The following is a 23,485-nucleotide window of genomic DNA, read 5'->3' on the forward strand; positions in this document are numbered from 1 at the left end:
GGGAATCCTGGGGGATAGGGTTGGGTATATTTTGTGGGGGACCCAGGTGTGTGGACAAATGCACATATTGTAGTAATCATTCTGGTTACATGGAAAAGCTTTCTCAGAGAGGCAGGCCTCGCCGGCCACCCTTCCCTGAACTGGTCTGATCCCCTCTGAAAGTCCACATCACAGCCACAGCCTCTCACCTGAGAGTGCTTTATTGCTAACGATTGTGCTCCTCTGCTGAGTCCCCAAAGGAGCTAGCTGTCTTGGCAGGTCCTGCATGGAGCTGGGTCCTGACCTGTCGGTGCTTTGACATGGGTATCAAGGTCTTGAACAGGCAACAGCCCAGGGTCTCTGGAGGGATCTGATCATAGGGTGTTGTGCTCACAGTGGCTCATCCAAGCGAGGAGTTGGGGTGCCACAATCTGCATGATCTGCAGCCTCTGCTTCTGCAATCACTCCCAGGTACAGCAAGCTGCAGTAAAACAACCAGGTAACAAGTGTGTGGGTCATTGTGGCCAAATCTTCAGCCAGGAGGAAGGGGTGACCGGTCCTAGGAAGCTGGAGGTGCCTCTGATCTGCCTGGTCACCTGGTAACGAGTTACCCTGGAGGGAGGCTGAGCACGTACTGCAGTGTGTGCAGAAGACAATGGGGGGGGGGGGTGTGGCATAACCACACAGATCTCAGTGAGCTGGTGCAGACTCGCACACAGCTGTTTCCCCTGCACTCCTCCGCTGTATTAGCACCAGCACAGTAGGCTGGGGAATTCTGTTTCTGGGTGAAAACGTGATTCCTTGGGTGGCTGTGCAGACTGAGTTGTCTGGACATTAATAAATTTCCTGTTACCTTCCTGGCAGCCTTGGTGTGGGGCAAGTCTGTGTCCACTGTGTTGTGTCAACCTAGAGTGACTCACGCCCTTTACTGTTAATGACTGCACCTTTGCTGTACACTCCATGTGGGGGGGGTGGGGGGACATATGCGAGTGTGCCTGTTGGCATGCACATGGGTGTGCGTGGGGGTGTGTGGGAGTGTGCCTGTGGGCCCGCACCCAAGTGTGTGAGGGGGGCTGTATCCGTGTGTGTGTTCATAGGCACACCCCCAGGTGTGCAGGGGAGTTATATGCACGTGTGCCCGTGGGCATGCAGCCAGGTGTGTGTGGGGGTGTATGGGAGTGTGCCCATGGGCATGCACCCAGAAGTGTGTGGGGGAGGGTATGCATGTGTGCCCGTGGGCATGCACCCAGAAGTGGGGGGGGGTGTATGCGCATGTGCCTGTGGGCACGCACCCAGGTGTGCATGGGGGGGTGTATGCGAGTGTGCCCATGGGCATGCACCCAGGTGTGCGTGGGGGGGTGTATGGGAGTGTGCCTGTGGGCACACACCCAGGTATGCGTGGGGGGTGTGTGTGCGCGTGTGCTCGTGGGCAGGCACCCAGGTGTGCGTGGGGGGGGTGTCTGTGCGTGTGCCTGTGGGCGCGCACCTAGGTGTGCATGGGGGGTGTATGCAAATGTGCCTGTGGGCACTCCAGGGGTTCAAGGGCACATGTGAGTGTGTTCATTTGTCTTCCTAGGGCTCAGGGTGTGGGGAGCATACATGTGCCCAAGAGTGCCCCTACAGTGTGCAGCATTTGTGAGTTTATCCGGGCCTGTGCCAGGGGTGGGGCGCAGCAAATGCAAGTGTGCCCGGGGTTTGTACCTCCAGGATGGGGGCTACATGGGTATGCACAGCGTGCCCAGTGCCTATACTAAGCTGGGAGTGTGTCTGTCAGCAGCTGATCAGTTTCATAGCATAGAGCAGGTATGTGTCCATGGTGGGTATGATGTGGTGAGGGATCTGCCCGGTCAGGTGGGGAGAGACTAAAGAAAAGAAGGGAGCTGTTGGCTGAAATGGTCGTTAGGACTGGCATCACTCCATGCAGTCTCTGTAAAGTAGTAGTCCTGAGGGCTGTGGAGAAACAGGCAGCCTCCAGGCCAAGAGGCTAATGCACAGCCGCTGCTGTTTGCATAGCCACAGAGCCCTTAGGAGAGATTTGGGAAAACTAGCTTGGACTCCAATGAATATTTACAATTCTACTCTCCAAAGCTGAATGCAATCACAGCCCTGTGATGTGCAGGCTTTGTGCATCAAAGGAAAAGGAGAGAGAGCAGTAAAGATGGAGTTGCCTTTGGAGAGACTTAGAAACACAGATCTCCCTGCTTGTGGCAGAACGAAAAAGCTTCATTTCTGATAGGAGCAATTTATTCTTCAGGCACTTTCCTTGATATCAGAAAGTGCCTGGCTGGGTTCTGAAGTGGGTGGTCTTTAATTCAGAATGAAAGAAAGGAATGGAAAGAATTACCGCTATAGAATTGTGATTGTTCTAATAAACTTCAGGAAGAGGGGAGCATTTCCAGAGTGTCAAATCTCCTTTTTCTTGTTGTTACAGTACAGAACAGTCCTGGGAAGAGCTACCCCAGTTTTGTGCTTCTGGTCCGAGAAAGTGAGCTGTTTGATGGAGCACAGTATTCCATGCAAGTTCCAGGGTCACACAGAGTGGGGCAGGCTAAGGGGGGGAACGAGGCTCCTTGTGCCCCAGAGCTGACCCTGTGTTCTGCTGAGGTGCTAGATGGCATGCAGTTGGATATATAGAGCAGTGACACTCAGACCGCTGTGGTTCAGGAGCCAAATTAGGAATCAGCTCACCCAAAAGAGCCACAGTCATGTGAAATCATTGTGTCATTTACTATAGGACCGCAGATTCCTAGTCAAACAGTAGAACGGGAAATATTGAGTTTTTATGTATATGTAATTCTCACAGCAAAATGACTGACAAAATAATACTTGATCAACTGCAATAGGCTAATAGTAAAAGCCTCCTGCTGGCTAATAACTTAGACTGTTTAATAAGTAACTGACACTTAATAAGGATCCTTACACAAGGAAGAAAGGAGAGCAGCAGAATACGGACCCTGGACTTCAGAAAAGCAGACATTGACTCCCTCAGGGACCTGATGGGCAGGATCCCTTGGGAAAATAACATAGGGGGGAAAAGAGTCCAGGAGAGCTGACTGTATTTTAAAGAATCCTTATTGAGGTTGCAGGAACAAACCATCCCAATGTGTAGGAAGAATAGTAAATATGGCAGGCGACCAGCTTGGCTTAACAGTGAAATCCTTACTGATCTTAAATGCAAAAAAGAAGCTTACAAGAAGTGGAAGATGGGACAAATGACCAGGGAGGAATATAAAAATATTGCTCAGGCATGCAGAAGTGAAATCAGGAAGGCCAAATCCCACTTGGAGTTGCAGCTAGCAAGAGATGTTGAGAGTAACAAGAAGGGTTTCTTCAGGTATGTTAGCAACAAGAAGAAAGTCAAGGAAAGTGTGGGCCCCTCACTGAATGAGGGAGGCAACCTAGTGACAGAGGATGTGGAAAAAGCTAATGTACTCAATGCTTTTTTGCCCCTGTCTTCACAAAGAAGGTCAATTCCCAGACTGCTGCACTGGACAGCACAGCATGGGGAGAAGGTGACCAGCCCTCTGTGGAGAAAGAAGTGGTTCAGGACTGTTTAGAAAAACTGGACGAGCCCAAGTCCATTGAGGCTGATGCGCTGCATCCGAGGGTGCTAAAGGAGTTGGCGGATGTGATTGCAGAGCCATTGGCCATTATCTTTGAAAACTAATGGCGATTGGGGGAGGTCCCGGATGACTGGCAAAAGGCTACTGTAGTGTCCATCTTTAAAAAGGGAAGAAGGAGGATCCGGGGAACTACAGGCCAGCCAGCCTCACCTCAGTCCCTGGAAAAATCATGGAGCAGGTCCTCAAGGAATCAATTCTGAAGCACTTAGAAGAGAGGAAAGTGATCAGGAACAGTCAGCGTGGATTCACCAAAGGCAAGTCATGCCTGACTAACCTAATTGCCTTCTATGAGGAGATAACTGGGTCTGTGGATGAGGGGAAAGCAGTGGATGTGTTATTCCTTGACTTTAGCAAAGCTTTTGATACGGTCTCCCACAGTATTCTTGCCAGCAAGTTAAAGAAGTATGGGCTGGATGATTGGACTATAAAGTGGATAGAAAGCTGGCTAGATCGTCGGGCTCAACAGGTAGTGATCAACGGCTCCATGTGTAGTTGGCAGCCGGTTTCAAGTGGAGTGCCCCAAGGGTCGGTCCTGGGGCCAGTTTTGTTCAATATCTTCATTAATGATCTGGAGGATAGCGTGGACTGCACTCTCAGCAAGTTTGGAGATGACACTAAACTGGGAGGAGTGGTAGATACGCTGGAGGGTAGGGATAGGATACAGAGGGACCTGGACAAATTAGAGGACTGGGCCAAAAGAAACCTGATGAGGTTCAACAAGGACAAGTGCAGAGTCCTGCACTTAGGATGGAAGAATCCCATGCACTGTTACAGACTAGGGACCAAATGGCTAGGAAGCAGTTCTGCAAAAAAGGACCTAGGGGTTACAGTGGACGAGAAGCTGGATATGAGTCAACAGTGTGCCCTTGTTGCCAAGAAGGCTAAGGGCATTTTGGGCTGTATAAGTAGGGGCATTGCCAGCAGATCGAGGGACGTGATCATTCCCCTCTATTCAACATTGGTAAGGCCTTAGCTGGAGTACTGTGTCCAGTTTTGGGCCCCACACTACAAGAAGGATGTGGAAAAATTGGAAAGAGTCCAGCGGAGGGCAACAAAAATGATTAAGGGGCTCATGACTTATGAGGAGAGGCTGAGGGAACTGGTATTGTTTAGTCTGCAGAAGAGAAGAATGAGGGGGGATTTGATAGCTGCTTTCAACTACCTGAAAGGGGGTTCCAAAGAGGATGGATCTAGACTGTTCTCAGTGGTAGCAGATGACAGAACAAGGAGTAATGGTCTCAAGTTGCAGTGGGAGAGGTTTAGGTTGGCTATTAGGAAAAACTTTTTCACTAGGAGGGTGGTGAAGCACTGGAATGAGTTACATAGGGAGGTGATGGAATCTCCTTCCTTAGAGGTTTTTAAGGTCAGGACTGACAAAGCCCTGGCTGGGATGATTTAGTTGGGAATTTGTCCTCCTTTGAGCAGGAGGTTGGACTAGATGACCTCCTGAGGTCCCTTCCAACCCTGATCTTCTATGATTCTATGACACAGTGTTTTAGTGCCCTGTGCTGCAAGGAGCCGTAGGAGACACATTAAAGAGCCACTGGCAGCTTGCGAGCCTTGGTCAGGGTATCGCTGCTGTGGAGGGAAGGTACGTTGGAACCATGACATGGATCAGAAGACGGGAGGATTTATGTCAAAACATTGCAGAGAGCTGTGCGTAACAGACTGCAGAGGACATTGCATAGGTCACTCCAGTGATGACACAGTGACTAGTATTGTAAAATATGCCCAATACCATTGGCATGCTGCCAAGGAAGAGCTAATCTTAAGGAGCTGCTCTCTTGGTTGCATATCTAGTACTGAACAGTTGCATAGAGTGCCAGAGAAAATCAGTTCAGAGGACCTCCACTCTGCCGCCCACTGTAGGCTACAGGCACCCTGGCATGAGTAGGTGGGAGGACGCTGGCTCAGGAGAAAGGAGGCCAGTCCAAAGCGCCTGTGGGATATTCTTGGAAAAGTGCATCATGCTAGGAATGTCAGGCATTGGTGAGGGGGTTGGTGTCTCTGATGGAGACACTGGGGAAGAAGGTGGTTTCTCAGGAGGGCTTGGAGAGGAAGGTTGCAGGTGTAAAGCGGGGGGAGAAGAGTAGTCAAGGTGTGGGGAACAGGGTGGTTATTCATAATAATCAGCATCTGCTACTGATTGGGTCCATCTTCTGTCAAACGCTGTAAGCACAGAATGACTTCATGCACAAGCTTTACCAAACTAAGCCCCCAACCTGACATATTGAGAGTTTTTTAATAATCCATGGATTCCAGGTTCACCATAAAATGGGAGGACAGGGTCTTGTTTTGTTATTACAGACCCCGAGCTGTGCTCTGCTCGCCTCTTCACAGTCCCTGCGTGTCTCAAGTCAAACGTGAGCTAGAAGGCTTGGAGGATTGCAGTGAACACTGGAAGTGAGGGAGGAGATGGGAAATGTGTGGTTACTTTGAGGGACTGTGTGTGCACTTACAGGAAGTCACGACACTAGGCGAGGAACATTTGAAGAACTGGCCTCTTTGGGTGCGTCTACACAACAGTTAAACACGCAGGCTGGCTCTGGCCAGAGACTGAGGCTGACAGGGCTTGGGCTGCAGGTCTGTAAAATGGTGGCACAGACGCTCAGGCTCAGGCTGGAAGCTCTGGGACCTCAGGAGGAGGGAGGGTCCCAGAGCCCAGGCTCCAGCCCAAGCCCGTATGTCTACACTGCAGTTTTGAGCCCCACAGCCTGTTAGCTGACCTGGGCCAGATGCAGCCATGCTGCAGGTCTTTTATTCCAGTATAGGCATACACAAGCTCCACGGACATTGGGGGATGTGCCTGAACCCCTGCCCAGGAGAAGTGGGGGCACTTTCAGCCTGCAATGTGTTTCGACGTGAAGCTGATTCCTGGAGCATTTTGTCTTGCGGCTGCATACATCCCTTACGGGGCACTCATGGGAGCTGCCAGGAAGGCAGTCACTGCAATGGGAGTGACACTGCTGGTGCAGGGAGGTGCCCCCCTCATGTGCAGGTGTGGCCCTGTCTGCTGCCTGCCCTTGGCAGGAACCTGCATTCAGTGTCAGAGACTTAAAATAGCCAGTGAAGCTTGGGTCCATCTCCTAAAATCCTCTTTTTGGTTTCTCCGCTGGTAGTTCATTCTAGAATATGACAGTGCATTGTGGTGATTGATTCTTGGAATTTTGCTAGTTCATCCAAACTAGGACCTTCCAGATCACATGTATAGTATCAAAACATTCGTTCATTTCATTCATCAAAATTTGTCGTGCGGGAATGGCAGCTGGTCGGATAAACTCTAAGGAAAGATGAGAAATATGTGACAGAAATCAGAGGTTGCCCAGTTTGGTGTGCTGCAGAAATAACTGTACATCCTTGCCCTGAACACGAATCCACTGATCCCAGCTCTTGCACAGGCTGGTTGTTTGTCATGGCAGATGGGCATCATTTTAGTGAATGACAGACAGGGAACATCCTGGCACACCCGGGGCATTGTGGGCATGTTGACTTTCCATTGGAAAATGATTAAATAGTCATTGTCAGTGTTTTACAAGTAAATAACGATCACCAAGCCCCAATGACTCCCACAGCAAGACACAGTCTGAGATGTAACAATTCCCAAAGGCGATTTGCTCGGTATCAGGCAGACCAGGTTGAAGTAACCATGAGGGTGCCTTTTGTTTGAGTATGTAACTCTTCTTTATTGTGTTTTTCAGTGTACATCAGGGCGTTCTGAGCTCTGGAGAGACGTACTTCGGGGCAGAAATAACAATAAAGATCAGGGAAGTCATGGCCATGACAAACACCTTCTTGGTTATGACTTACAAAGCTTTGCAGAACGATTGTAGGACTGTTAATGGAACCATTGAGATGTGTGCATGCATCAGTTGGGCAGTCTCTGCAAGACTGCATGGTTGTAAGTATCAGAGGGGGAGCTGTGTTAGTCTGGATCTGTAAAAAGCAACAGAGAGCCCTGTGGCACCTTCTAGTCTAACAGACGTATTGGAGCAGGAGCTTTCGTGGGTGACGTGAGTCTGACGAAGTGGGTATTCACCCACGAAAGCTCACGCTCCAATACATCTGTTAGTCTCTAAGGTGCCACAGGACTCTTTGTCGCTTTGTATGGTTGTAGCCATTCTGCTTCCTTCTTGCTGCTGTTTGTTCCCTGTCCTGATTCTGTCACATCTGAATGTGGATAGTGTGTTTTTCAGGGCAGGGTCCATTTCTTTCCTTCCACCTGCAAAGTGCCTACACAGCAGCTCTTATGTATTTTATAGTGAGAAGTACATAGCAAGATTCTCCTGCCCAATTGTGCTGGCACAAACCATCTCTGTCCTCCCACTCATGACTTCACATGTCTGTGGCAGCAACAGCAGCAATTGCTTACTTGGAAAAGTAATATTAGGAAAGTGTATGATCTGTTCTAGCTGTCTTAATTAAGTTTAGCAGCCGAAAGCCAGGCGAGCCAGCCCCATGTGACTAAGCTGGCTGCAGGACGGCAGCGAGGGCAGTTCTTGACACCAAAGATCTATGCACAGTGGTTTGAGAACCACTGATCTAGCAAGCTTGGGGCTCCAGGCATCAGCCTTGTGTGGACTCCCCAGAGTGTTGCTAAGGAGCAGTTTGATCCTGTGGCCATCCCTTTCCTTGTATTTCGTCAGGTTAATGCATGGTCGGTAAATATGTTTTTTAAACTGGCTGATGTGCTGTGTGCAAAGCACTCTGTTGAATATCAGTAGGAAGCCTTCACTTTAAGACAAAAGACCTGATGTTAGTAGTGGTGTCATTGTGGCTATGTGCAGACGGCGTTATTACAGCTGCTAGCTACGTGAGCTGGAACACCACAGATTCCCCGTGGGTGTTTCTTTGCATACATCCCTCTTTACTGTTCCTTAGGTTTTGTGAGTCATGCTCTGCTCTTCTCTAGAGGACAGAATTAAACAATGTTTGCTGCAATTCCACGGGCCCCAGGCACTTTAGCTGGAACACCTTGCAACCATCCTGCTGGTGCTGCCCCTTCCACATACGCCAATGCAGTTACTATGGGACTGTCATCCCACTTGTATCCGTGCCTGCAGCATTTCCTCTGTTTCCCTGTCTTGTCGTTTATGTATGTGTTGACTTGCAGCAAGATTTTAAGAGAACTTACTAAAATACAGTAGAATGCATGTTATCCAACCTGCTTGGGCAGCGCCCCGCTGCCAGGCTGATCAGGAGCGTGTATACTCAGGAAGGCTTGACTGGCTTGAGTGCTCAGCATTAGGTCAGGATTTCGTATTCTGTTGATTGTTGACTTCCCTTTGAGTATATCGTCAGTGCAGGGCTAACGCGGGTGATTGGTTCCTAGGTCTGAGCCCCCGAGCTAGCCTAGTCCTAGCCACGCTGCAAAGCCCTATCTGACTTACTGTGTCCTCACCGGGGCTGTGCTCTCAGTGGGTATCACTAGGACTTCTGGGGGCATATCCCATGGCTCTTTGTGCTGCAGTGAGCTGAGAAGCTCTGTGATTCTTTCCCAGTGAATTGTGGGAGAACTTGCCTGTCCTTCTGGGCACACAGAGGCAATTTTGGGTGGACTGGAGGACTATCAGCACTTGAGTTATTTAGCTGGCCTCCTCACTTCAAAATGGGCAGGTTACCAGCCCAAGTGAAAGGCTCTCTCAACCTTTAGTCAAGCCAGCTAGTCTGGGTTGAAACTTGAAAGCACTGACCTGGGATGACTGGGTTTTGTGGGTGGACCAGAGGGGTTGAGAGGCCACATCCGGGTAAGAGCAGTGAAGACTCACTTGCGCATATGAATCCCATTGACTTCAGTGAGACCATAGCCCAGGAGTAAGAGGAGCTGGGTTAGATGTAAAGTTGGCCAGCTGACAAAGCAGCATATTGCTCACTAGACAGGAAGGTAGATTGGCAGCTCACTGGAGAGAAGAAATGGGATTGCCAGGCTCCGGGTGGCGCAAGGTAACATGCTGTGGTGGCCGAGCCTTGGGAGCTTTCAGAGGCTGCGTGTATCCTAGAACCAGAGAGTTAGAAGGGACCACAAGGGTCAGCTAGTCTAACCCCCGTGTTAGACTCTCCAACTGCATTCTGCAGGACTCCTTCAGGAAGTTCTTCCAGGAGACCAACATTTCTGGTTTCAGAGCAATATTGTAAAGAGCTTCCACGGCAATGTCCTGGCCTCAAGGGCTAGCTTGTTCCTGGGATGCGTAAACAGGGAGAGCTTGAGTAGAAGTGGAGGATTTATTTTACCTCTGCATTTGGCACTGGTGCAGTGCTGCTGGAATCCTGTGTCCAGTTCTGATGCCCACAACTCGAGAGGGATGTTGATAAGTTGGAGAGGGTTCAAAGAAGAGTCATGAGAATGTTTATAGACTTAGAAAACCTGCCTTAGAGTGAGGGACTCCAGGAACTCAATCTATTTAGCATAACACAAAGGCGGTTAAGGGGAGACATGATCACAGTCTGTAAGTACCTACGTGGGGAACAAATATTTAATAATGGGCTCTTCACTCTCGCAGAGAAAAGTCCAATGGCTGGAAATTGAAGTTAGACAAATTCAGACTGGAGATTAGGCATAAATGTGTAATGGTGAGAGTGATTAACCCAGTGGAACAATTTACTCAGGGTTGTGATGGATTCTCCATCACTGGCAATTTTAAAATCAAAATAGGATGTTTTTCTCATAAATCTGCCCTAGGAGTTATTGTGGGGCAGTTCTCTGGCCTGTGCTGTGCAGGAGGTCAGATTGGATGATTACAATGGTCCCTTCTGGCCTTTGAATCTATGAAAAAAATCCATATACGGACTCCAATCTTAGTTTAGAAATACTGTCAAAGAAATTAGCGGGAAGAAGGATTCTAGTGAGCAGTTAGGATATTGTAATGTAACTGGACCTGAGCGCAATCAAAGGAAAGCAAGTCACTGCATCATTTGGTCTTGGGGTTCCTGACGTTAAACTACCCTAACATCAGATGCTTATGTCATTTTCAGATTCTTGTAACTTTTAGGGGGCAGTGAGGGAATATGGAGTGTCGGAGCAGTGAAGGGGAATATGGAAGGGCCTTGGAATAGTGCAGGGAGGAGTGGGGAGGAGGGGGTTGGGGAGCAGAGAATAAATGAGGATGGGTGGTAAAGGAAGGGATGGAAGGAAGGGGGAGGATTAGAGGGAGTGGTGGGGGAAGGCTGACAGTCTGAAGGGGGAAATGGGAATGTGTGGTGGGGAGGTGGATTAGGGGCAGGGGTGCCTGTCAGCCCCATATTCTCCATTAAAGATGTGTTGAGGGAGGTTGTGGGGTGAATTGGAAGGGTCAGAGTTGTGCCATGGGGAATATGGGGGGCTTAATCTCTGTCTCCCCAAACCTGCCACATCTGTTATTCCCCTGTTTCCCCTATGTCTGTCCCTCTGATCAAAAAATGGCCCCACTGGCTCCGTGCTAATCCTCACACTGTTCCTGTCTCCTCTCCCCAGCTCCACCTGCAGGTCCTGTGCCGAGGCCGGCCTCTCCAGGGGGAGTAGGGGTGGGCCCAGGCTGTGCTGGACAGGCCGAGGGGAGAAGACAATACAGTGGCAGTGAAAGGACTAACGTGTAGCCAGGACTTTCTGTAGGCAGACAGCCATTACTAACAGCCATTGGTAGACCTGTGCTCCAGGAACTTGTCTAAGTCTTTTTTGAACCCAGTTATGTTTTTGACCTTCACCACATCCCCAGCAACAAGTTCCATCAGCTGATGGATTGTTGTGTGAAGACGTGTACTTCCTTTTGTTTGTTTTAAACCTGCTGCTTGTTAATTTCATTGGGCGATCCCTGGTTTTTGTGTTATGAGAAGGAGTAAATGACACTTAGTTATTCATTTTCTTCACAACAGTCATGATTTTGCAGCCCTCTATCATATCCCCCCTTGGTTGTCTCTTTTCTGAGCTGAACAGTCACAGTTTTTTTAATCTCTCCTCACATGGAAGCCATTCCAGACCCCTCATCATTTTTGTTGCCCTTCTCAGTACCTTTTCCAGTTCTAATATATCTTTTTATAGATAGAGTGACCAGAACTGCATGCAGTATTCAAGGTGGGGCATTCCATGGATTTATATAGTGGCATTATGGGATATTTCTATCTGGTTATACATTTCCTAATGGTTCCTAATGTTTCTTGACCTACAGGCACAAGAAACAAAGAATCAGCTTGCTGAAGCAGAGGTGGAGATGGTCACCATGAGGAGCAAATATAGCATGGCACAGAAAGAGGTACTGTCAATACTGAAGGCAACCCAATGGGACCCCCCGGAAGGGACAGCCCTGTGCTGCCCATGAGCCCTCTGCACGGTCACTCCAGGCTAGTGCTAACATGGGAGCATTGACTCTACTTCTCTGAACCAGCTGTGCTCCTTATGGCCTTGGCTAAGAAACAGGAAATGCTGCCAACGTTAGAGAGCTGGAGAAGTGGGGACAAGGCAGGGCGAGCATCTCAGTTCTCAGTGCCACCCACCTGAGCTCTTGCCAGACATGGAATCCCGTCCTTTGTGCTGCACTTGAATTCCAATACCAGATGTTCAGGCAGTCAGAACGTTCCCAATTCCCCAGCGCCAAGGAATCACTAAAGTGTGACTGAGCCCTGGGTACCTCCAAACCTGCTTGACACAGAGAGCTTTGCTCCCATGGAGATTCATGGGAAATGAGGAGCAGGCAGCACAGCCCAGCACCCCTGTTTCACAGGGGTGTAGGGTGTGGGATGGGAGAGGGGACCAGGCAGCGCAGCCCAGTGCCCCTGTGTCCCGGGGGTGTCGAGTGTGGGATGGGAGAGGGGAGCAGGCAGCGCAGCCCAATGCCCCCATGTCCCAGGATGGGAGAGGGGAGCAGGCAGCGCAGCCCAGCGCCCCTGTGTCCCGGGGGTGTCGGGTGTGGGATGGGAGAGGGGAGCAGGCAGTGTGTGCCCTGTGTCCCAGGGGTGTCGAGCTTAGGATGGGAGAGGGGAGCAAGCAGTGTGTGCCCTGTGTCCCAAGGGTGTCTGGCGTGGGATGGGAGAGGGGAGCAGGCAGTGTGTGCCCTGTGTCCCGGGGGTGTCGGTCGTGGGATGGGAGAGGGGAGCAGGCAGTGTGTGCCTTGTGTCCTGGGGGTGTTAGATGTTGGATGGGAGCGGGGGCAGGCAGCACAGCCCAGCGCCCCATGTCCCGCAGGTGTCGGGCGTGGGATGGGAGAGGGGAGCAGGCAGTGTGTGCCCTGTGTCCCAAGGGTGTCCGGCGTGAGATGGGAGCGGGAGCAGGCAGCACAGCCCAGCGCCCCCGTGTCCCGGGATGGGAGAGGGGAGCAGGCAGTGTGTTCCCTGTGTCCCAGGGGTGTCGAGCAGGCAGTGTGTGCCCTGTGTCCTGAGCGTGTCAGACGTTGGATGGGAGCGGGGGCAGGCAGCACAGCCCAGCGCCCCGTGTTCCGGGGTGTCAGGCGTGGGATGGGAGAGGGGAGCAGGCAGTGTGTGCCCTGTGTCCCGGGGGTGTCCGGCGTGGGATGGGAGAGGGGAGCAGGCAGTGTGTGCCCTGTGTCCCGGGGGTGTCCGGCGTGGGATGGGAGAGGGGAGCAGGCAGCGCAGCCCAATGCCCCCATGTCCCAGGATGGGAGAGGGGAGCAGGCAGCGCAGCCCAGCGCCACTGTGTCTTGGGGGTGTCGGACGTGGGATGGGAGGGGGAGCAGGGAGTATGTGCCTTGTGTCCCGGGGGTGTCCGGCGTGGGATGGGAGAGGGGAGCAGGCAGTGTGTGCCCTGTGTCCCAGGGGTGTCCGGCGTGGGATGGGAGAGGGGAGCAGGCAGTGTGTGCCCTGTGTCCCGGGGGTGTCCGGCGTGGGATGGGAGAGGGGAGCAGGCAGTGTGTGCCCTGTGTCCCGGAGGTGTCGGCGTGGGATGGGAGAGGGGAGCATGAAGTGTGCGCCCTCTGTCCTGGGGGTGTCAGGTGTGAGATGGGAGAGGGAAGCACGGAGTATGTGCCCTGTGTCCCAGGGGTGTCGGTGTGGGATGGGAGAGGGGAGCAGGCAGCATGTCCTGTATCTTGGGGGTTGGCTCAGCTCACATGTGAGGAGTCAGAAATGCAGTCACATGAACAGGAAACCAGGTTCCTGGCTATTGATGCCAATCTGAGAGTTTCCCCTTTCTTTTATTTTTCCACATTCGTTTTTCTTTCCTCGTTCTCTTGGAGGGACCCACTCCCAAGGGCTGCAGGGCTTTCAAGTGACCTGCTGAGTCCCTGGCAGGGGTAGCGAGATCATTTTCATTTGCAGAGTGCAAACCACACAAGACTTCCCTGTGTATTGTTCCTCCTCTGTAGAATCTGAGCATGCGGCTGATCATTTGTTTGTTGATATTCTGCAGCAGCTCGACATGCAGTGTGTGCTCTAGACAGTATCCAAATGTGATTAGAGCTGAAGGACCAGCTTCCTATGAACATACAGAGCTGGAAATTATCATTAGAACTGCAGAGAAATAACCTTTAGGGCTCATTAAAGTTCTATAAATGGAAACTCTCTACCTGTTTTCCCTTTCATGAATCTAGCCCAGTGTTGCAAATGCTCAGTGTGGGGCTGGGTTGGGACCCTCCTCTCCTTTGCTCTGCTCATCAGGTTCAGGAAGAGATTTTGCATATAACATTTTTGCATTTTCCTGCCCTTGGGATGTGCGCTATAGATCCGAGAAGTCAATGTCACTATGGAGTTCTGATCGCCCCCAGTCCTCTCTCTGCTTCTGGCTGTCGGGAGGAGAAGTGAAATTGCTACTCCTTGGTGCAGTTCAGGGAACACGAGAGAGGGGGTGGGGGCCTTGTCTACTGCATGGTCTTGGCCTCTGATGAACAGTGGGACTCCGAAGAGAAAAGGGGAGCTTTGCAGGATGCTCCAGACAGCTCTCTGCCCCCATGTGATGGTGTGTTGGGGTGTATTGTTTGTATTTGCTAATTACAGCAGCCCCTCCCCTGTTTTGTTGTGTCCCCTTGCTCCCTTCACCCACCCCAAGGGTGGGATATAGCTCCTGTGCCCAGCTGGGGAACTGGACCGCTTTGCCAGGAAGTGTCGCCTTGAGCAGGTTGGGCTGAGGGCAGCACTTGCTTTCCCATGGAATATTAATTAATCCAGTGAGGGGAATGAAACCACTGATGTTACAGAACCTTCTTCTTATTAAACAGATGGGAAATTGATGTTTATGGAATTTGTGTTTTAATCATATTACTTAAACTATTTGGCAGGGAAACCCACATGAGCACAGACGCCAGAGATGCCTTTGATCTGTGGCATGTTGTCTTTGGGGTATTTTCCGTGACTGATAAAGGCTCTGCTTAGCCCTGGACAGTTTCCCTGGCTTCATAAGCAAGTGATGGAAATGATAAACGCAGAGTCAGAACCTCTCAGCTGGGCTTTTTCTGTCTTCTTGGGCACTCAGGCAAGTGTGTGAGCTTCTTACGCTGTCAGCGGTGCTGAGGATGTTGTATGTTTCACACAGCGATACGCCCACACATGGGTTAATATAGGCAGACACACGCATGTTTGCTGCAAGACTGCAAGCTTTACAGCTATGGAAAGACTCCGGTGCTTATACTTATGGGCTATTATCGCTGCTTATGAAGTATTTATCAGCGGTGGCATTTCCACACACTCTCACTCTCTGTGCAGATGAAATACGCCAGGATGATTACAGGTTAAAGCGCCAATTGTTGGGGTTGTTTTGCACATTAAGTATGAAATAAACCCTTTGTCCCTGCTTTGGCTGTTGGGCGAGATTAGAAGATTGTAGCATCGGTGTGAGTGCAGCTGTAAATATTTAGTTGAGGCGTCTGCCTGCTAATGAGTTTCCAATGAGCAGTATCGGGGGCAATAATATGAGCAAACAAGTGCTGTGTGTTACTGCAGATTCCCGTTTCCACAGCCCAGCAGCTCCCATTGTCCCATCTCCTCCTGATTGTTGATCAGGCATTAAGAAAACATGTCCCTTCCTCCCTCCCAGAATAAAGAGATTGGGGGAGGTTTTAAATTCCTCTGTGTTTTTTTATTGTTATTATTCTTTCTCTTCAGAAGAACACAACTAGGAAATGATTGGATCTTTGACAGAACAAAGGTCTTTTTGATGGGCTCTGTAATATAGTGTGTTAATGCATCCAGTCCCTCATTGTCTGCTGTCTGATCCCATCCTTTTGCCAGACAGTCACCGCGGGATGAGTCACTTTTAATGTCTGATAATCACGGTGAATTTTCAAAAAGCTGCCATTTTGGAATTATGCCCTATATCAGTGTCAGGGCCAAGGAGGGCAGGTGGGCCAAGGGAAGGCTAAGAGAGACACCTGCTGCCCCTTTGAGGTACTGCAGAATGTAAGCTGGAACGTGTCATTCCAGCAAGACATACATAATGGGAAGTAGACTGTGTTAATTACAAATTAAAAATAACCTCAGCACTAATGAAAATTGTATACACAGGAGAAAAAGTCTTAATTAAAATAGACTAGGAGCTGGAATTAGCTATCAGCCCTTTGAGGAGGGGAATGGATTCTGTACCTAGAGAATATATTGTGATCCATAAAATAACATGGTCCAAAGATCCACATGGAAAAAGGATTTCTCCCCCTCCGGCGCTGGTCAGCAGCCACACCTGTGGAGATGAGGTCTGCCTACGTCACCTAGCAAGAGGGTATTGGGGGGCAAGAAGAAGGAAGGATTTTGGACCCTTTGTGACCTAATCTCTGCTGTTCACATGCTGAAATGCCTAGTAAACAAAGGCTGAGTAAAGGCACTTTGTGGCCGCTCTGTCCAAGGTGGCCACACTCCGCATGAGGAGAGATGTGTAGCCAATCACCTGCAGTCCCAGAGGCATTTCCAGTGGCTTTTCTAAGCCAGCGGAGCTGTTGTGTTATACAATAACCGAGCTGAACCCAGAAGCACAGGGATGGCTTCTCTGTTTATTGTTCAGAGAGCTGGGCACCTATAAATATTAACGAGATGTTTTGACTAGGGAGGTGCAGTCCTGGTCTCCACTGAGCTATGCTGGGGGGATTTAAAGTTGAAGTTTCAAAGCCTTGTGCCACTGTGTGCCGAGCTTCTCCACATGGCTCTGGGTCTAAAAGCACAGGCATCCCTATGGCTGTGGCAGTGATGGGTCAGCGCTGGGTCACCTGCGTGAGCCTTATCTCCTCTCGTCTCGTCTGAGGAAATGCTCTCGCAAAGAGTGCTCAGATGGATTCCTGCATTGCTCTCTAGCAAAGAGACTTAAATCCCTGCATAGCATCTTCTGCACGAGCCTGGCTAACAGATCACAGCACCTTGCTATTCTGCGGAGGACACCCTGCTCCTCCCCCTCTGCCAAGCTAGGAGCCAATGTGTATGTGCAGGCTCCCTGTGGAGACCCCACTACAGAGTTTTAAAAACAAGTATTTTGCGCACTTGGCCTTCCTCTGCTTAGATGCCACATGGCTGATATTCTGCCCAGCTCGCTCATCTGTGGGGGCAGGTTTGCTGAAGATTCCCACCCACAGGAATGTACAGACCCCCGATTGCACCGCAAGCCTATTCACTGCCTCCATCAGCCAGCGCAGAAGCTCTCTCTTGTCTCTGAGGACTCTACTCCTCCTTCAGCAGGGAAGCAGCAATCTTTTCCCTTAGTACGAATCAAAATTGGGACAAAATCTTAAGCCCCTGGCAGCCTGGCAAACCCTGTGGCTGCTCCGGCAGCGATTCGGATGTGTCTGCACTGCAGCGTTAACTCGGGTGATCGGCTCCCAGGTTGGAGCACCTAGGTCAGCCTAGCCCAGGTGTGAGCAGCCACACTGCAAACACGCTTGAGCTGCTGTGTCTTTCCTGGTGCTGCACTCCCTTGTGTATGTTGCTAGGACTTGTGGGCACATCCCATGGTTCTTTGCATTGCACTGCTCTAGGAGTCTGTCCCAGGGAATAGGAGGAGAACTTGTCTGTCCTTCTGGGCACATAGGATGAATTGTGCGATGCCATTGGAGGGCCATGAGCACTCCACTGATTTAGCCTGCATCTTCACTGCAGCGTGGGCAAGTTACCAGTCCAAGTGAAAGCCTCCCTTGGGTTTTAGCCTATGCTCCCAACTGGGCCAGCTAGGCTGGGTTGAAAGCACCACCAGACTGGGCTGAGAAGAGGGGGGGTGTGTGGACAGGAGGGGAGTTAAGGGTAAGAGCCCAAGATCACTGCAGCATTAAGAGATGCCCCTTGGGCAGCCAGGCCTGAGCCTGCTTCAGCTGTTCTCCAGACAGATCTGGATTCAAGCAGGAGTGCAGACAGCAAGCCAGTGGGTCACCACCAGCTTGTCACCACATGCTCATCACAAGTCCATGTCTAGACTGGCACACAAACACCCTCCTACACACACCCCTCTACTGGTCAAGTTATTTAAAAGCCTAAGGAACCACACTCACCCTCTGCCAGCTCTTCTCTTTGGCACCTCTTGCCCACATAAAGCAGGGTATATGGTGCAAGCCGGGGAAGGTTCCCTGAGGAAGAAGGCTGGGAAACGGCACTGGCCCCGCTTCTGAACACACAGAACTTCCAGGGAGTTCACCAGAGTTACCCAGTAGAGTTCAAAGGACCCTTACACATGTTGTTCTAGTCATTTTCTTTGTGGGAATCTCTTTTGCGACCAGATATTGAGCAGCCTGAGATGTGGGAAAGCCACCAATCAAAGGAACCTCATCGCTGTAAGGTTGACAGAAATCCACAGTCCTGTCTGCTGTCCCAAAGCTGCTGGATACTGTGCATCATCCCTACCCATGAAGGAGGGCCTGGCTTCCATTTCAGGGCTTAGTTGTGTCCAAGGAGACAGGAGGCTTTTTGTACAGTGCTGGGTCTGTCAGTGCTCAGTCTCTGGTAGGATGAGGATTTGGTAGGCAATATTAGCTTTTCTTTCCCCCATTATCTGCTCTGTAGGCCTCAAGACCCTACAGTATCCGCAAAGCATACCAGACTGGTCATCTACAATTCCTTCAGCTCACAGCAGACAGCATCTCCTCCAGAGTGCAGCACTGCTATTTGGGGTGCCCTTGGCAATCGCGGCGTTCCCAAAGCTGATGGGAATCATGGCTTTGAACCAATGAGTCGGGAGTGCAGTGTTCTCTCCTTATGGGATCTCTGGGAAAGGCTGCCTGAGGAAGAGAAGTAGCTTCTCGTATTCCACAAGCCACCCATTCTCACGAGCACAACTTATAATAGACAGAGAGGAGAGCTCCCCAATTCATTGCCGGGGAGCCTGCTCCAAGACACATGGGGGTACACATGCCCATCCTCAGAACTTATTCCTAAAGAAAAAAAATAAAAAAAATCAAATCTCTGTCACTCAGTAACAGGTCTCCTAGGCTGCAGCCCCATTCCCTCTGCAGAACAGTTGCACCTCAACCAAGAGTGTCCTTGATCTGATCCAAAAGTACTTTGTACCACCAGTGGATCATATTGCAAACTTCTCCCGTGGAAAAGGTCCTGGATTTCTGTCCCAGTCAGAGGTATCCTTAGGCCTGACAGAACTGCACTTTCCTTCCCAGGGCCAGGTCAATTAATGTATCCTTCTTGCTCCTGCTGGCTCCACAATCACTGATATCCTTACCCAATAAGAACATCTGCAGGATTATCTTGAAGGAGAGGGGAAAATGTGCACTACAGTTTACAGGGTTCTAAATTAACAATATCAATTCAAGAAAGATCCTGGGCTCATGGGATTGTGGATGGCTCTGGAGACCTTGGCTCAACATGCAACTGTGTTTAAAAAAAACCAACCCAAATAAGGTGTTAGGCTGCATAAGGAAAATGATAGCGAAAAATACAGAGGCTGATTATAACACCATATATAGACCAATGGTTTGTCCTCATGTGGATGCTGTGTGCAGGACTGGTCACCCCATCTCAAAAAGGACATTGCAGAATGATAGGGGATCAGAGAAGAGAGATACAAGTAAGGGCTGGAAGAACTTTCATATGAAAAGAGATTGGGATTTTACCTGAGAAATTAGATGAATAAGAGAAGATATGATGGAAGTACATAAAACAATCAGTGGTCTGGATAGAGTAGGATAGGAGCTTCTCTTCTCCGTGGGACATTCAATGAAACGTAAAGTTGTCAAATTCAAACTCAATAAAAATAAATACTTTTTATACAGCATATAATTAGACAGTGGAACTCATTGCCACAGGGTATTATTGAGACAAGAACTTAGCAAGATTCAAAGAAGACCTGGACATTTTGTTGGATAAAAAGAATACACAGAATTGTTATAGCTAATAGTAACATTTTAGAAAAGAGAGAAAATCTCCATGCTTCAAAGCATAAGCCAGTCTCTAACTATTAGGGGTTAGGAGGTACCTTTCTTGGTGGACAGATAAGTCAAATTCCGGGAAGGAGGGGACAAATAACATTACAGTCTCAGCCAGAGGAAAATAAAATGGTAACAAGGCAGAGCCCCACCTGGTCGCATCTTTCAGCCTAGGATCCTGTTTGGAGGAACAAACAAAAACAGATCTTTCTGCAGTTACAGCTTGTGGTCATCAGCATAACGCCTAGAAGGTACAAGCCAGGCCAGTAATCCCCAAGTTCCTCCATTCCCCAAGCTAAGGCTTGGCTCAGGAGTCTCCTGTGTTGGGAAGAAAGGCAAAGCTCACTTTCTCTCCCATTTGCCAGAGCCTCCGGTGCTTGCTTTATGGTTCCCCTCAGGAGGCACAGCTCTCAGTGCCTCCTGCCAGCAGCCTAGCTGTCCCCCTCTTCTCTCCACATATTGCAGCTCAGGCAGCTTGAAGGGCTAGTACCACCTTTCTGGCCAATAAAGGGCCTAACCCTCTGCTGCTTCACACAGGGAGGGGGCACCTACACTTGTCCTGTGCGACCTCGGGTGAGTCCAGATGTCCTGAAACAGTACCTAATGTCCTGGAGCTGAGAGTCTGAGCTTGCTTCAGCACAGCTGATGCAGCTGTCTGAACAATTCCTTATTCCAGCCTAGGCAAGACTCTGACAGGAAGATTTGAAGAGTTTGGTTGATATCATGTGCAGAAAAAAATGCAATTACTTTGTGGACAGCAGTCAGAGATGCACTGGAATTTCATTGAGCAAGTTTTCATAAAGACATGAGCCTCAGCTACCTCAGATGTGAGGTTCTGGTTTCTGGCACTCTGAAGCCACATTTGCCATTTTCTAAGCTAATTCTATAGATGCATACCACTGGATTCTTCAGAAACCATTTAGACATCCCTTTGTCAGCCAGCAAACCTTGAGTCTGCTTCTTCACATATTGATTAAATTATGAAGAAAGGCAGCTGTGCTTGTACCAAAGGAGATTTAAAGTAGGCTTTTTCCTAGCTGTTACTTCAACAAGAAGATGAAGTGAACTACTTTGTCAGAAATCCCTACCTGCAGTTCTTTTCCCAATGAAATCGTGCTTCACCTAGCTCCAGATTTAGTTCCTAAAAAGAACATGGTATTTCTTTTGAACCAGAGTCTCTTTCTTCACCATTTTACTCCAGTCTCAGGCATCTTCTAGAAAAGTCATTGCACACCCGGGTCGTTAAATGAGCCATCATATTCTCTTTGCACAGCGTTAGGGAGAGGTGAAAGGCAGATGCTTTCCATTTTAAATGATAGCCTGATAAAACATTGCTTCTAATCTATCCGACTCTAGCAAAATTCCTCCTTGGGATATTAAGAATCATTTGACATTGTGGGCATAAAATGACAGAGTTACATGCAGAGAGCTCTGCAGAACTCCTACATGGTCCTTGCTTCAGTGTTTCACTAATATTACAAAATCAATATACAGCTTTCAGCTGGTGCAGCTTTTGGCCACAGACTTCTTCAAGGTGCTCTTGATAAACCCCCAAAGAGTAAATAATTGAGATACTTGGGAGTTTTGACTCTTTGAGTTTGCATCTTGAGTCCCACCCTGTCACTGCTTTGTGCTTCCCAGCAGAATGGAGTCACGGTGTTCAGTTTTGACCTATAAAACTGTAAATGGGCTGGGACCTGTTTCTGCCTCCATGCCATGGCGGTGCACCCATGACTGGCTGGAGCCAGGGCTCCCTTTCTGTCTGCTTTCAGGCTGGAACAGCCCAGACTTGTTCTCTGGGATGTGTTACAAAGGCCATCTGTTTGGGGAGAGTAGAAGGAACCGTATTCTCCCTGGTATTGCATGCTGCGTGGCTGTTTTCTATGGGTGGCTTTGCTGTTCTTTGTTTATTGTTCTGAATGGTAGTTTTAATTGATGCAGGGCATCTACACCTGGGACAGGTGTCTTCTATGTTGCTTTAAATTCTAAATAAATAAATAAATAAATAAACTGCAAAAAAATTATACATCTGTGGAAAATTGCAGAATGCAGCAAAAATAGCAAACTCTAAATCACAGGATCCATGCCCATAACTTTCTCCTTTTCTTTGTCAATGTATTGGGGTGGTTTTGTATTTTTGGTGCATGGGAGATTTTCCTGGGAGATTTTCAGTGAGACATCTTATGCAAATTGTCCCAGCAGCAGCCCTGGGTCCAGACACAAAAGGTGAATGTGCTAGGATCTGTCAAAAGGGTGGGACCTCCATTACACTCTTTTTAAAAACAGAGTTTAGCAGATACCCACTGAACATACTCAGTGATATTTTGCATTTGCTTAGTTTGATGTGGGACGATGCTAGGCCTCGGGAAAACTGTCCAAGCTAATCTTTAAAATGTAGCTATTTCTCTATAGCCCCGTTTAGAGAAGTGTGGTCAGAACTCTTTGACGTTGGTGGAAGTCGCTTTTTCACTCTCTCCATAACTCCAAAGTAAGTGAAGAGATTTTACTCAAACATTTGAATAAATGAATCTTCAGGCAGAGATTCCAGCCCCAAGATGTGACTGTTTTAGAGAGTTCTGAGCATGTGAACGCGGGAGGTTTTCATGCCAGCTGTTTTGTGATCCTAACTATTTCCTCAATCTTGCAAACTCTCAAGCGTGTGTGTAACTTCAGCCCACCTGCTCTAATGGAATATTCTGTCTAAAGAGAACAAACAGCTGGAATAATTCATTCAGTCCAAGATCTCCTACAGGAATTCTTAGACAATCTCTTCAAAGTCTTGATCAGCCCCATTAAACATAAAACTGAATAGTAAGTGATTTGTCAGGAAAGGACCATCTCACTATATTGTATATCCAGTTCAGGAATGTGGAAAATAGATTATTAGATTTTAAGGCCAGACGGGATCATACTGATCATCTAATCTGACCTCCTGCATAACACAGGCCATCAGCTTTTATTGAGTTAATTCCTGCTTCAAGTACATCATCTGTGGTTGAACTAGATCATACCTTTTAGAAAAACATCCAATCTTGATTTTAAAATTGCCAGTGATGGAAAATCCGCCACCACCCTTGGTAAATTGTTCCAGTGGTTAACTACCTCGCTATTAAAAATATGCGGTTTATTTCTAATCTGAATTTGTCTACTTTCATTTTCCAGCCATCAGATCTTGTTATACTTTTGTTTGCTAGGCTCAAATTTCTGTTCCCCATATAGATACTTGTGACTCAAGTCTGTGATCAAGTCACCTCTTAACTGTCTCTTTGTTAAGCTAAATAGATTGAACTTCTTGAGTCTATCACTGTAAGGATGTTTTCTCATCCTTTAATCATTTTCATGGCTCCTTTCTGAACACTCTCCAAGTTATCAACATCCTTCTTGAGTTGTGGACAGGACACAGCATTCCAGTAAGCTGTTGCATCAGTGCCAAATACAGAAGTAATATAACCTCCCTATTCTTCCTCCGTATTCCCATGTAAATATCTCAGGATTGCATTTGCTTTTTTGGCCATTGCATTACACTGGGAGTTCATGTTCAGCTGATTGTCTATCATGACCCTCCAGTCTTTTTTTCAGATTCAGTGCTTCCCAGGATAGAGTCCCCCCTCTTGTAAATATGGGCTG

The 23,485-nt window shown here is 48.9% G+C and overlaps 1 protein-coding gene across 4 annotated transcripts in view; it reads left to right on the forward strand.

Moving 5' to 3' along the window:
* Positions 1-23,485, forward strand: part of LOC115660332 (polyamine-modulated factor 1-binding protein 1-like) — a 351,977-nt gene that overhangs the window by 251,985 nt on the left and 76,507 nt on the right. For all 4 annotated transcript variants that reach the window (XM_030581656.1, XM_030581654.1, XM_030581657.1 and 1 more), the window contains one exon: positions 11,741-11,824. In XM_030581656.1, the coding sequence (XP_030437516.1) occupies positions 11,741-11,824 (84 nt within the window). The remainder of the gene's footprint in view (positions 1-11,740; positions 11,825-23,485) is intronic.

The sequence above is a fragment of the Gopherus evgoodei genome, chromosome 12 (assembly GCF_007399415.2).
Source record: "Gopherus evgoodei ecotype Sinaloan lineage chromosome 12, rGopEvg1_v1.p, whole genome shotgun sequence".
Lineage (NCBI taxonomy): Eukaryota > Metazoa > Chordata > Testudines > Testudinidae > Gopherus > Gopherus evgoodei.